The following is a 14,504-nucleotide window of genomic DNA, read 5'->3' on the forward strand; positions in this document are numbered from 1 at the left end:
TCAAGTAGCATTAGTATTGAGATTTTGCCAGAGTCTGTGTTAAGACGGATGTCTTTTACAACTTTAATAAGGGCGGTCTCCGTGCTGTGCAGGGGTCGAAATCCTGATTGGAAGGTGTCATAGCAACCAGTTGATGCCAGGAAGTGATTAAGTTGCTGGAGGACAACTTTCTCAATGATTTTACTTATGAAGGGTAGATTTGATATCGGTCTGTAGTTGTTAATAACAGAGGCATCTAGGCTCCGCTTTTTTAAAAGGGGTTTAATAACTGCAGTTTTCAAAGCTTTTGGGAAATTGCCTGACTGGAGAGAGTTGTTAACTATCTGCAATATGTCTGCTGCTAGGCAGTCAAAAACATTCTTAAAGAGGTTGGTAGGTATAGTATCAAGGCAACAGGTGGATGTCTTTAGTTGTGTGACAGTTTCCACAAGATTTTGAGAGTCTATAACATTAAAGCATGCCATCCTTGCCACGTTATTTTTGCCTGAACAGGGTGGTAGTCCAACATTTTTGTTTGAAGTGGAGATATTGATGGCGCGTCTGATACCTTCAATTTTATCAGTATAAAAAGCTGCAAACTCATTGCATTTCAGCGTGGAATGGAGACCAGGTGGAATTTGTGTTGGGGGGTTGGTCAGTCTGTCCACAGTTGCAAATAGGGTTTTTGCATTATTAGTGTTGGTTTTAATGATATTGGAGAAAAATGTTTCTCTAGCATTTTTTGAAGTCTAAATTGTAGGCACGGAGGCTCTCTTTATAGATATCATGGTGAATATGAAGTTTTGTTTTACGCCAGATGCGTTCAACCTTCCTGCATTCTTTTTTCTGTGCTGTTACAGAAGCAGCTTTTCTCCAGGGTGCCTTTTGCTTTCCAGAAATCGTTTTAACCTTATAAGGTGCAATGACATCTATGACTTTCAAAATTTTCAAATTCAAGTTTTCTACAAGATCATCAGCAGAACATGGGTTTAGAGGTGGTAGCAAGGAGATGGCCTTTTTAAAAAGTACATTAGAATCTTCATTGATATACCGTTTTTTGACAGTGTTTGATTTTGTCTGTATGTCGGGAATAAAAGATATGTTAAAGAAAACACAAAAGTGGTCAGACAAGGAAGGATCAGTCACAGAGAGATCAGAAACATTGAGGCCCTTTGTGATAACCAGGTCTAGAGTGTGCCCCTTACAATGAGTAGCCTCTTTCACATGTTGAGACAGTTCAAATGTGTCCAAAATGGTAAAAAGTTTTTTTGCACACTTGTCATTCAAATCATCAGTATGAAAATTGAAGTCACCAGTTATAACTAGACAGTCAAATTCTGTGGAGATGCTAGACAATAATTCTGTGAAGTCATCGAAAATTTTTGCAGAATATGTTGGTGGCCTGTAAATAATTAATAGGAGAACTCTGGGGGAGCATTTCAATACAGCACTAAGGTATTCGAACGATGGAAAATCACCAAATAACATCTGTTTCCCCTGAAATACATTTTTAAATATAGCAGCAACCCCTCCACCTCTTTTTCCAGATCTACATGCATCAAAAAAGTTATAGTCGGGAGGAGCTGTCTCTATCAGAACGGTTGCACTGTTATTTTGTTCCAGCCATGTTTCAGTTAAAAACATAAAATCCAGTTTAGAAGTGTTAATAAAATCATTAACTAAAAATGATTTGTTATTAAGAGACCTCACATTAAGTAGAGCCATCCTGATGGTGCTGTTGATAGGCTTTAAGGTTGTTTTTGGTTTGGAGGCAATAGATATGAGATTTATGAGGTTAGCAGTGTGTCTAAGTTTCCCTTGGTTTACTCTCTTATTGGTTACAGCATGAATGCGAAAGTTGCCCTGCTTTGACGTAGGCAACCTTGGGTTCAGCAGATTATGAGAAACTTCCTTTATACTGTGTCTACGGCTGAACCCTTTTTTGTCTCAGTAATACTCAGGACTACTATCAGTACGGTGGTGGGGGTGGGGCGCCATCCTCCTGGGTGTTAGCAGCCTGCGGCCATGACGTGGCGATGCTATCATTGACACAGATGCAAGTTTGATGCCAGCATATTCCAGTTTCTTAAATTCGGCTGGAAAATCGCAAAGGGAGACATCGGAGCTGGAGTTGTTGTTGTGGCTATGGGAGAGATGAGGCTGGAGGTCATCGTCGATGGGGGAATGCAGAGGAGGGGGGTGGCCGTTCCTCGCCAAGCCAGCATCAGCGATGGGGGAGGGCACAGTGTTGATGGCGTCGGGCGGGCTGTTGTCTCTCTTCAAGGTCTGTGGGCTGTCTGCTATCTGTGTGTCAGATAGTGGCAGAGTAGTTGTGTGGGGGAGGCTGTAGGCTCGCTTCTTCTCAACCTGTGCTCTGATTGTGGCCTGTGCGTCAGACCATGGCAAGATTGTGGCCTGTGCGTAAAGCGAGAAGAGAAGATTGTCCCTCAACAGTTTTGAGCCTAACCTGTTTGGGTGTAGGCCATCTGCTCTGAAAAGATATTTGCGCCCCCAGAATAAGTTGAAATTGTCAATAAAGTCCCTTCCTCTTTCATTGCAGACTCTGGAAAGCCATGTATTCAGTGCAAGTAGACGACTGAATCTGTTTATTCCCCTGTCAACTGTTGGTATGGGTCCACTGATGAAAGACTTGATGTGTATTTTGTCCAGTGTATCCAATAGATCAGTGTTATCCCTCTTCAGAAGTTCTGACTGTTCTCTTTGAATATCATTAAATCCTGCATGCACAATAATCTGTGAGATTTTGGGGTTTTCCAATATGATTTTGGCTAGTTTATGGTTGATATCACTAACCATTCCATATGGGAAGATGCATGTTTTGATCTTCTTACCGGTTATATCCTTGATAGTTGAGTCTCCTATAATCAGAGTGTCTGGTTCATCTGTCTCTGAGATGGGCCCTTGTTGGACGGTGGCAGACACATGCGCAGCCCGCCTCCGTGGCGACTGGTTGTTCCGTCTCTGTCCACACTGTCCGTCCGGACGCATCTCGGGGCTCAGGGGTGCATCGGTGGCAGGCGCGTTCGTGGACTCTTGAAGTGGCAGGAACCGGTTCTTCAGTGGCAGGGTTAATTTCAGTGACGGGCTAATCCGGCTGATACATGTAACTTTAGCTTTGGGTAGCTTAGCATTCGGTGTTGAGTGAACTTGTTGATTCACTTTGGTATGTTGCTTTGGCTTAGCGCCGACTCTGTGCCAGTGAGACGCAGCTGGAACTGTCTCTCTCTTGTCCAGCTTCGGGAAGGATACAGTGTAGCTTTGGTCATCTTGCTTTATCTGAGTGAGCTCAGCAAACTCACCCATCGGCACTGTATCCTGTAGGAGTCCTTTGCATTTTTCTACTGCTGCTAGTCTCGTTTCAATTAAAGCCAATGTCTTTTCCAGTTTGGCGCAGTCTGTGCATTTCCCAGTCTCCGTGCCTGAGATATCCGAATGCGGAGGCATGTTGGCGATAGGAAAGTCCAAGGCTTTTTCTGCGGTCTGATCCGGAGTAATAAGATAAAGTAGATCTGAACGATGAATTAAGTAGTTTTTTCCAATGCCTAGCGGAGCTTCGGGAAACATGGCTGTGTAGTAGTACGCAGCACTGAAATGCATATGTAGTTTTTAAATAGATTTGTCTCTGATTTTGTTCTCATCTTCTCATAGAATAGAGCAGTGATTTTTTTAAAACTGTGCTATTCATAATAGTGTTTGCATGACTGTTCCTGCATTTACTGTAGACCTACCCTGCTATCTATCTAAAGTGATATATGTTCCTCTATATAGATATGAAGGCCTGAAGGAGACCTTGTGTGTAGCATCATCCTTGGATCCACGTTTCAAGACCCTACCGTTCCTGTCTGATGAGGCACGTGATGCTGTCTTCTTGAAATTGACCTCTGAAGCTGCTCATCCAAACCCATCAACCGATGTAAGTTTGCAGATTATATAGTTTGCCCATTTGAATATTTAGACTATTTTTTCTTAATTGAGCTGCAAAAGACTGAATTCAGGTTAATTTGTGTATTATTTTCTTTTGTAATATTATTCTGCATCAGAACACTACACCAGAGCAAGAGAACACCCATGGTTCAATGGATGTGGCTGCACCTGCACCTGCACCAACTCAACCAAAGAGGCCCAAAGACTCTGCTCTGATGGCTTTACTGGGGTCGGCGTACAGACCACCAACTCCACTACAGAAGAAAACAACAACTGAAAGGGCAGAGGAAGAGATCGCCACCTACAGGAAAGTGCCAGCTATTCCTCTTTCACAAAATCCACTGACATGGTGGCAGGTGCATGCAGAGGATTTCCCTCTTTTGGCAGGCCTTGCAAAGCAATATCTTTGCATACCTGGGACCAGTGTCCCATCTGAACGAGTTTTCTCAACAGCTGGAGACATTGTTAGTGCTCAAAGGAGCTGCCTCACTCCACAGCATGTTGACCAGCTCCTTTTTCTCCAGAAAAATTACACAATTCCTGAAGACTAGGACTCATCTCAGTCAGGCATAATTTTTTCACTTTGTTCTTGTGGCTGAGCTGGTTGGTTAGTTCCTGTCTATTGTTTTACTCCTGCCATGGGTAGGCCTATGTTATTACCATCTAGCACACTTTTACATACATTCAGCCCAAGGCAGGCCTCTCTCTCTCTCTCTCTCTCTCTCTCTCTCTCTCTCTCTCTCTCTCTCTCTCTCTCTCTCTCTCTCTCTCTCTCTCTCTCTCTCTCTCTCTCTCTCTCTCTCTCTCTCTCTCTCTCTCTCAACCTGTATGGCATTTCACAAGTCTCTGGTTGTCAAAGACTGGGTACAGGGGTTCTTGTAGTTTTCTAATATAGAGGGCCATTTCATTTTAATTTATTTATATTTTATTTGGTCATTGTTGTTTAGTTCTGGTCATTGTTTTAATTCTGCCATGGTTACTTAAATTTCAAATAATACTTGGATTTTTGTCTAAAATAAATACTTGATTCTTGACTCTTCTCTCTCTGTGTCCCTCTTACACGTACACAGATACAATCACAAACACATGGAGCTGTTTTGTCTATGGGACAGTATTTATTTGCATTATGTCTGTAAATAGATCGATATCGAATCGGATCGAATCGTGGATCGAATCGGATCGTGACCTTATGAATCGGAATCGGATCGATCCAGGAAATTCGGATCGATTCCCAACCCTAGCTACAAATACATAGAAAATAAATCTCTTCACGGGCACAGCCATATTTGTTGAGAGCGTCATAACTGAACTCGGTATACTCTCAGAATTCCGAGGGGGCCCGACCAAATGGGGGCCGTGCCTCCATGGAATGCCGCAAGAAAGCTGGGAGATTTCCCCACTTGCAGCTCGGAAGGCTGGTGTCCGAGTCATCTGAATCACACCAATAATAATGCCATGTTTAAGCTGTAGGCCGTGCCTATTTATGATTTCCTTTTATTTTGCTTTTGTTCATTTTGTTCATTATATTTTCTTCCCTCAAAAAACTAACCCCATTTTGATGATAACGTGTTTTGTCTGTTTGGGAGAGCCAAGTGGGACATCCAGCCGGCTACAGGGTGTTGCATTATAGGGCTCACCATACCATCAATGTGCCGCTTCTTATTTTGCTGGATTTTTGTGTGTGTGTTTTACAGGCCTGGGTGTGCAAATGGTGAGTAGCCTCTCGAATCCCCCTGTCAACGGTTGTCACTTACTTGCCAGCCATCTCCATGAATGACACCTGTTATTTGTTGTTTGATTTGATTTATCCTGTATTTACTTGTTAAGTAAATATAATTGTTTTGGGGGAAACTCAGGTCTCCGTCTCCCAAAAACCGTATTTGGGGAACCCGGTTTTCATTTAACACTAAACACACTTAACTGTCTTTGAATTTAACATTTTCAAGGTGGCATTGTCAACATAACTGTAGTCGCCGCTAGACTCAATGCCAGCCCCCGGTTAGATGTACATCAAGTGATGAAGGTTGTATTACTGCTGGCTATAATAGAGATTACCTTACTTTTAAATAATTTTTTAATGTGAATAATGGTATCATAAACTATCTTACAAACCGCCATTATTATTTATTTAGGCTACTAATTACATCTTAAAGGGATACTTCACCCATTCGGAACCGGCGTTCTATCATTGTAATATCGCTATTGGTCCAGCTTTCCTGATCCAATTTTCTCCCGAGATTACGTAAAATTACGCGTTTCACGTCATCTCTGGAGAACTTTGCTTGCCTGCTAGAAGGGCCGAGGACTACAAACCACTGATTCCGCAAATTTGTGACCCCACCAATAAGCAATGAGGGGGGGGGCAGGCGGGAGCGATATGTTAACACAATGTCTGCCATGTTTCTTCACCACTTAGCTAGAGAACAAATTTGGATTTGGACATTCAGGGCTATTAGTACGAGCCTGAATACGGCCAGGAAGAATTGACACAAATAGAGGAGGAGGCTACTGCGGCTGCAGCTGGGCTGCCAAGGACGAGGACGAGGAGCCGGAGCGCGCCGGTTTGCTCTGTTCGCCTAACACAGAGTCCCTGTGCCAGTTTCTTCTAGAAAAAATGGCTGAATCTGGCGAGGACGGGGCCATTTGTGTAACATCTCACCCAGGCCTTACGTATCATCTGAACAGTTGGGTATTGGATACATATTTCCGGACCCAGAAAGTGAACTGGAAACGCCAGCCAAAGACCGCCGGGAGAAACAGATGCCTGAGCATAGAGTACGTGTTTGTTTTTTTACCAACACATTGGCTACAAAAGTTTTGAGTCCCGGGGAATATGACAATGCAGTTATCTGGAAGTAGCCGATCTTATTGGCAGAGCATAGGCTACGTTACATTATTTTGAAGTCTGTGTAATGCTGTATAGGCTACTCAAGGTATCGGCTTCCTGTGTTGTCCAGGCCATCAGAGCTAATTACCCAGCCCAAGATGGGCAGTACCATGGCTACCAGGAGACAGTAGATGCTCAAGATGACCTGTGATTATTTTGACTCTAGCAAACACACCCTACACGTTTTATTTTTTTAAATAGTTATTTAAAAAAAAAAAAAATCATGAATAAAACTTCACATTCATGTTGGTTTTTGTGATTTGTTTACTAACCCAAGTGCTGTTATACTTAATTAGGCCTACTGTATAAGATCGACACTTATTTCAACTGGGGATATACATTGAGTACAAATACTTGACATGCTGAGCTACTGTAATTAGCAAATGTTTTTATGCTGTGTACAGTAATATACAAATGGTGCCTTTGAAAAAACTAGGGCAGAAGTCGAAACTAGTCAACGTATCACAGGTATATGTTTACATATACGTTTACGGGGATAAGTTTGCTCGCGCTACTACTCGCACTAGGGACCATGGATACTTCCCCCTCCAAACGGAAACAGGCGGGCGGTGCAGCAGGCGCAATGCACTGTGGTAGTTGGAGGATTCCTTACTTTTGAGCCACTCTCAGGCTAGGATGAACCGATTTCTTTTTTTTTTAACATACATATACATAGAATTATTTACTTAAAATAACCTTCATATCTCTACCGTTGAAGTATCACTTTAAGTATCATAAACATAAATCTTTGAACTTTATTTGGCTCAATCTTTTCATTATTTGAGCTTGTGAATAGCACCAGATTATTCCTTAAAGTAATCAGAAATTAGCATTTAGAATCTTATTATTTATAAAATCCTGCGGGGTACTCGACTTCTAACTGAAATCATCGTTCTAGGTATTATTGCAGTTGAAAATTATCAATGCTGTGTGCGTTCAGGTAACAACTATGACTGGACAGTATCGTAACATTGACCTCAATTTGACTTAAAGGTTCAGAGAATACTCACCAAGACATCTAGTCTCTCCGGTCCATTGTCCGTTCTCACAGGTCTTGACGTCTCCCTTAATGGTGAAGTTAATTCCACAAGCGTATCTCACTTTATCCCCGTGCTTGTGGGGTGCCTTAAAATTTCCACAGATTTTTCCATCAGGCAGCGACGGCGGATCCCCACAAGTTATTTCGCTACCTCTATCTATACAGAGAGAGGGACAACATATAATAAGCTTCACAGTGAGTCATCCACTTAATCGTCAAATCCCGCCGGCGGGCATGTTTTAGTTATACCACCCCTTCAGGGGCGGCCCCAGCACATTTGGCGCTCTAGGCGAGCTTCACTCCTGGCGCCCCCCCCCCCCCCCCCCCCCCTCCGCAAAAAAAAAAAAAAAGTTTGTTAATTCCCAACGAAAACTGAATTGCAACCTTGAAAAACTGTTTTGCCCTGTAACTGCATTTCTTTCACATAAACACAATTGATCGCAACGATGAACAAACATTAATTCAAGAATAAAATCCACGGAGGAAAAAATTGCGCCCCGGATGGCTTTTGCCTCTTCATTTTCTTGATTTCGTTCTTGATTCTCGATTCTTGAAAACACTCTAACCAAACGCCTTATAGTACTAGCATGTTCTGACGAAACCAAGGAGGTAGGTTCCCCTTCCGTTTTCGATTTTTGGCTCATTTTACCCTAATGTTAGATTTTTTTTTTTTTATGTCAAAATATTGGTTGGAGATATAGAAGGGGCGCAAAAATATGAGCCAGGAGGGAGAAAAAAAAAAAGATTTTTTTTTTTTTTTGGGCGCATTATTTTGCGCTCCCCCTCTAGATGGCGCTCTAGGCGGCCGCCTAACCCGCCTGTAGGGAAGGCCGCCCCTGCACCCCTTCCCCCCAACATGCTGGGTCAATTTTCGGCATCATAAGGTTGAGTGATATAGTCATGTCATGCACAGTTTGAAAGCTTAGAATCGCAGGAATGTCAATAAATGTCAAGCATTCGGTGAAATAATATGTTTAGCGAATATAGATCAAATATATCCTTGTGTCTTAGGTTAAAATAGCCCCCCTCACCCTCCCCCTCCCTTGGTGCATTCTTATTTTATCGTCGTTGTGGATGTCCTTAGCAATGAGTTGATACTTCATGTTGGGTATTGAAATGTTCATAAGAGTCCACCGAATTCGAATATCAATATTATTTTAGTCTAATTACATTGTGTATATGCACGAGCCATCTTATACAAAGCAGCCGAAAAATAGAAAACCTGCAACACTGCAATGTTTTTTTGTAGAAAACTGTGATTTAGGGTTTTTATTCCGCTATTGTCGTCTGATTCATGGTATCTTAAGGTTAAGAAATTAACCAAGGTTTTCTGATATATGAGTGAGGTATCTCACTATGGGACACGCCCCTTGCGCTGTCCGCCAGAAGCAATTTTACACTACGCCAGTCGTGACTGGCCAACAGACATGACGTCTGCTTGTAGGGGATGTCTGCTTCATGACGTCCTCGCTCCGGGCAAGGAGGGTGGTCTGGTGAGATTGATACCTCACTCATATATCAGAAAACCTTGGTTAATTTCTTAACCTTAAGTTTTCTTTCAATATTCGCTCGGTATCTCACTATGGGATATAGTAACTCCCGTATTGACAAAGAAGTACCAGTGCAAACCCATCAAACAGGTATGTTCACTGATCCAACGCTCAAGACAGTGTGAGACAGATTAGGCGCAGTAACATCCAACCTGTAGAATCTAGTGAAAGTGTGAGGCGTCGCCCAGCAGGCAGCCGTACATATCTCTTCCAATGAGACCCCCTGAAACAGTGCTCATGATGCGGACATGCCGAGAGTCGAATGTGCGCGCAGGCCGACAGGGGGTTCCAAACCCATGCTATTATAGGCCATGGCTATAGCCCCCACGATCCAGTTTGATAAACGCTGCTTCGAGAGAGGCTTCCCTAGGTGTGACGTAGCACATGATACAAACAGCTGCTCCAATTTCCTGAATCCAGCCGTCCCATCAACATAGACGCGTAAACCCCACACCGGGCAGAGCGCATTCAGCTGCTCCTGCTTCTGGTACGAGAAAGGAGGAAAATGGAAAGCCAACAGCTCAATAGGGCGGTATGACAACGCAGAGTCGAATACCTTGGGAACAAACGCAGGATTCGGCTTTAATAAAACCTTTGAGTTACCCCGCAAAAACTGCATACATGCCGGGCTAACCGACAGCGCATGGATGTCACTCGCGCGTTTAGCCGAGGCCAATGCGAGCAACAAAGCCGTCTTGAACGAGAGCGTCTTAAGCTCTACCTGTTGTAAGGGCTCAAACGTGACAGTGCATCAAGCACTGTAGATAAACTCCACTGAGCAGCCAAGCTCCGCGACTCCGCATATGACTCCCGTCATATGCGTAACGTGTAGAGGAAGCCCTGGCCCCCTGGATAGTCGTAATGACATTCCATGGGAGTCCAGCCGTCAGTACATCCTTTCACGGGCCAGGCCCAAAGAGCCATGTGCTCCGGATGAGGATTGAAGATTTCCCCATGCGCTTGCGTCAGGAGGCAGAGGCCAAGGCTGGCTGCACAGCAACTGGACTATTTCCTCCAACCAATATTTTCCCGGCCAACGGGGGGCTATAAGGATCAGCGCATGACCCTTCTCTCACACTCTGGCGAGAGTAGGAATGATCAGTTCTAATGGGGGAAAAGCGTACAGGAGGATGAGCGGCCACTCGTATGCCAAAGTATCCAGCCCCATCGGGGCGCTCCTACCGGTTAGGGAATAGAACAGAGGGTACTCAGTGTTCTCCTCTGATGCAAAGAGATCGACCTCCCCTCTACCGTATCTCTCCCATATCTGGTTCACGACCACGATGTGGAGTTTCCAGTCCTCATAACGAGGGTCGCCCCTGGTCATTAAATCTGCTCCCCAGTTCCGCGCGCCTGGCACGTGTGTTGCTCTCAGCGACAACAGGTGGGTGTTGCCCCACATGGTCAGTCTGTGTGCCAACGTGTGCATTGCTCCCCCTGACGGTTTATATACGCCACCACCGTGGTGTTGTCCGTCCTGACTAGAACATGTTGCCCTTTCAGAAAGGGAAGAAAATGTTTCAGCGCCAGTGACACCGACTGAAGTTCCAGGCAGTTTATGTGAACAAACTGCATATGTGAACTCCACGTGCCATTTATTGTTCTGCCCTCGTATACGGCTCCCCAGCCCGCCCGAAAGGCATCCGTCGAAAGGACCTTCCTTGCCAGGATAGTTCCCATGGTAACGCCTGTAGTTAAAAAGGACGTGTGTCCCCAAGGGCGCAGCGCCAAGACGCAAGCCGTGGAGATCAAAACTCGGCGATGGACATGGCACGTCGGGTTCAGTTTGAGTGATGCAACCCATCGCTGAACCGGCCTCATATGGAGGCGGCCAAGTGGGACTACTACCAGCGCCGACGCCGTCAGACCCAATAGTCTGAGGCACGTTCTGAACTTCATCCAACATCAACATCATCCCCCTGCAAAAAAGTGCCAGACAAGCCTGAAAGGCTTCCACTCTCTCTGAGGATAGACGTTTTGACTATTTCAGTTTTGGTGTTTCATACCATTGCAGTTTGCACTTTTTAAGTAGAATTAATTGCGAAAACACTTTGTTTGAGCTTTTTCTTTGTCAAAATTGCATAGGCGGAATAGCAAAAAAATTGTTTTTTGTGATGTTGCTTGTCTCATTATATAGAACATCTTGTATGCCATCTAAATGGTTCACAAGAAAGCCTAGTGTGTAACCTTTCATTCTTTTTGATACCAAGATTATGCTTCTACATGTTTGGGTTCACTTTTGTTTACAGTAAGCATTTTGGGTAGCCAAAGGTCTTTTTTGGAGTCTCAAAAAGGACCCTGACCAAAACGAATGGACATTGTGGCATCCCGCCACGGAAGCCTCGGCCTGGACAGGCCCGGGGTACCGTGGAGGACGGGGTGTACCACCCCCACCCACCAGCCGGCGATGGAGAGCAGCCCATTCGGCTCCCCAATCAGGGTGATTGGGGGACACCTGGCCGAAAGCGGAGGGGCCATCTTAAAAGGAGGACCAGCCCAGCACAGCAGGGCTCGGGAGGAAGAAGGAAGCGCTCGGGTCCACGTGCAGCTAGAGGCCCACGGAGGCCCTAGAGACCGCGAGTGCCTTGGTTGGCTAAAGTTGACGGTTAATAAATGCCCACAATGGCTTTAACCTTCACCAAACGTGTCGTTTGTACCGGTAACCCGGCTCATTTGGGTAGCGGGTTACCACAACATATCATTACATAAAAGGAGCTGGAGACTTCATCTTTTATGCTTTGTTGATCTGCTTTTACACACAGCATCACAATAACTAGGGCTAGGGCTCAGTAGTGTTTCCAATGAATATGGTGTTACCCAGGGTACTACAATTAGCTTGGTTTTAGAGGTGTGTGTAACCGGCTGGAAGGAAAAACAATATTGTAGCCTTCCCAGCACTGTGTCAGTACATGATACAGTTTTTCTGATAATGTCATACAATTCTACAGGTTCTCAGCTTTCCAAAGAGACCAAGCATGTGATTAGAGGTCATACTATGAAGGAGCAGTGCTCTAGTCTAGAGTAGGTGCAGTGCAAAAACTAAAAAATGGCAAAAATTGCCCAAAGACTAAGTGATTAAGTTGATGTTTCCTACAGTGGGCACGACAGAATATGTAGTGTAAAGTTAAGTAGCGATAAGAAACAGCTTTCCACTGCTTGATGACCATCTTATCACCACAGATTTAGTTCTTAACGGTCCCATGGCATGACAATTTTACTTTATGAGGTTTTCTAACAATAATATGAGTTTCCCTAGCCTGCCTATGGTCCCCCAGTAGCTAGAATTGGTGGTAAGTGTAAAACGAGCACTAGCTATCCTGCTCTGCCTTTGAAATATCTAATCTCAGACGCGCCGATTTGGAATTTTTCCCTGTATGTCGTCATACGGGTACATGTTACCTCCCCTTTCTCTGCTTTGCCCAATGAGCTACGACCGTGCGAGCGCCACATGTGTGTGTGTGTGTGTGTGTGTGTGAATACACACACTGCAACGCAAGTGTTGGACACTTCTTTGTTATTTGGATAACTGTTCTGCTGTTGGTGTTATGCCGCTTAAAGCCGGCCACACACCGGCGCCGAAGCGCCTCGGTGGGCATTTCACGAGTGTCAATTGCCGTCCCTGCCGCGTGTGTCTAGCCGCCGCCGGTGTGGGCTAGTACGTCCGAAATAATGGAGGCGTTCTTTTTGACGCGCCGCTTCACGCCGGTGTGTGTTCGACTTTGGGCTTGGTGCGCATTTAACGAGCATCATTTGTCGCCCCTAGCACCAATAGGAAGCGGCGCGCTGCAGCACCGTTGTGATATTTTTTGAAAGAAGAAGATCAACAAACCGGGATGTACCAAACAGGGGGCGGCGACGCTAGGGATTAGAACAGTGGTGTGAAGCCTAGTGGGGCAGTGCCCCGCCAAGCGACTAGCCGGCGCCGGTGTGGGCTAGCACTTCCAAAATAATGTGGACTTCGGCACCGGTGTGTGTTGGGCTTAAAACATCGGGTTCTTTAACGTCTCTGGTATTTCCACAACAAGACTCGTTGTGGGCGTTATCTCAGCCATGGATGAGAAGGATTTCGGGGGAAAGTAACTCCCTGAAGTACATGAACTGCGACATGGAGGAGAAAGTGATTGTTGCCCGCGATTGTCTCCTGCCGGAGCCCCGCTGCCCACCACCGTGAGGCACCACCGTCGCGCCACCGCACCACCGCCGCACGCACAGCTTTTGGCCGTGATAATATATATTATATTATATAGATATTGACGCGTGTCCCGATAGGACTCACTATATTGATGCACCTAGCCGTTCCAGAATCACTCCAGAATCATGCTGTGACACCATGCTTTCAACAAGGTCACCATATATATTGTGTATCTCATATCTTATGATAAAGAAAATTGGTTTCTTTATAACTTCTTGTGTATCTCTTATGATAAAGTAAATTGATTGCTTTATAACTTATTGTGTATCAAATATATCCTAAGATAAGGTAAATTGATTACCTTATAACTTCTTTGATGCTTACATATGTTTTATGATAAGGTAAATTGATTACCTTATAACTTCTTTGATGCTTACATATGTTTTATGATAAGGTAAATTGATTACCTTATAACTTCTTCAATGCTTACATTTATTTTAGGATAAAGAAAATTGGTTTCTTTATAACTGCTTGTGTGAAAGTAAATTGCTTGCTTTAGATTTTCTTATGTGTTAAAATGATGTGCCTTAAATGTCTTACCATAGGGCTAACTGGTTACATTATATACACTTTTATGTAGTAAATTGAATGCTTAAAACATGTCTCCTTGTGGAGAAACATTGGAGGAATACAAAGAACATGTGTCCCTTTAGACCCCATGATGTATGAACACAACTTCAAGCTCCTTGTGTTGCCCCTCGGGCAAAATAAGGGAAACTCGGGGACGTTTGTCAAAGGATCTTTTGTTATCAGGAGAGTAAAACAGGGAAATCTGCAGAGAAAGCTCAGTTAGTTCGTTGGTCCTCGGTCTTTTTGGTTCTTCTGCTGCTGGTGTGGTGCCGTGTGTTCTCTGCCCTGCTCTTGCTCTTCTGCTTCCAAAAAACTGTGGCCTTCGTAGCAATAGATTTTCAT

General features: G+C 44.4%; 1 protein-coding gene across 10 annotated transcripts in view; it reads right to left on the reverse strand.

Moving 5' to 3' along the window:
- LOC130392841 (sushi, von Willebrand factor type A, EGF and pentraxin domain-containing protein 1-like) overlaps positions 1 to 14,504 on the reverse strand; it is a 137,366-nt gene that overhangs the window by 64,064 nt on the left and 58,798 nt on the right. For 7 of the 10 annotated variants that reach the window (XM_056603330.1, XM_056603337.1, XM_056603339.1 and 4 more), the window contains one exon: positions 7,822 to 8,007. The exons of the other annotated variants lie outside the window; for them this stretch is intronic. In XM_056603330.1, the coding sequence (XP_056459305.1) occupies positions 7,822 to 8,007 (186 nt within the window). The remainder of the gene's footprint in view (positions 1 to 7,821; positions 8,008 to 14,504) is intronic. 10 annotated transcript variants of the gene reach the window in all.

The sequence above is a fragment of the Gadus chalcogrammus genome, chromosome 12 (genome assembly GCF_026213295.1).
Source record: "Gadus chalcogrammus isolate NIFS_2021 chromosome 12, NIFS_Gcha_1.0, whole genome shotgun sequence".
NCBI lineage: Eukaryota > Metazoa > Chordata > Actinopteri > Gadiformes > Gadidae > Gadus > Gadus chalcogrammus.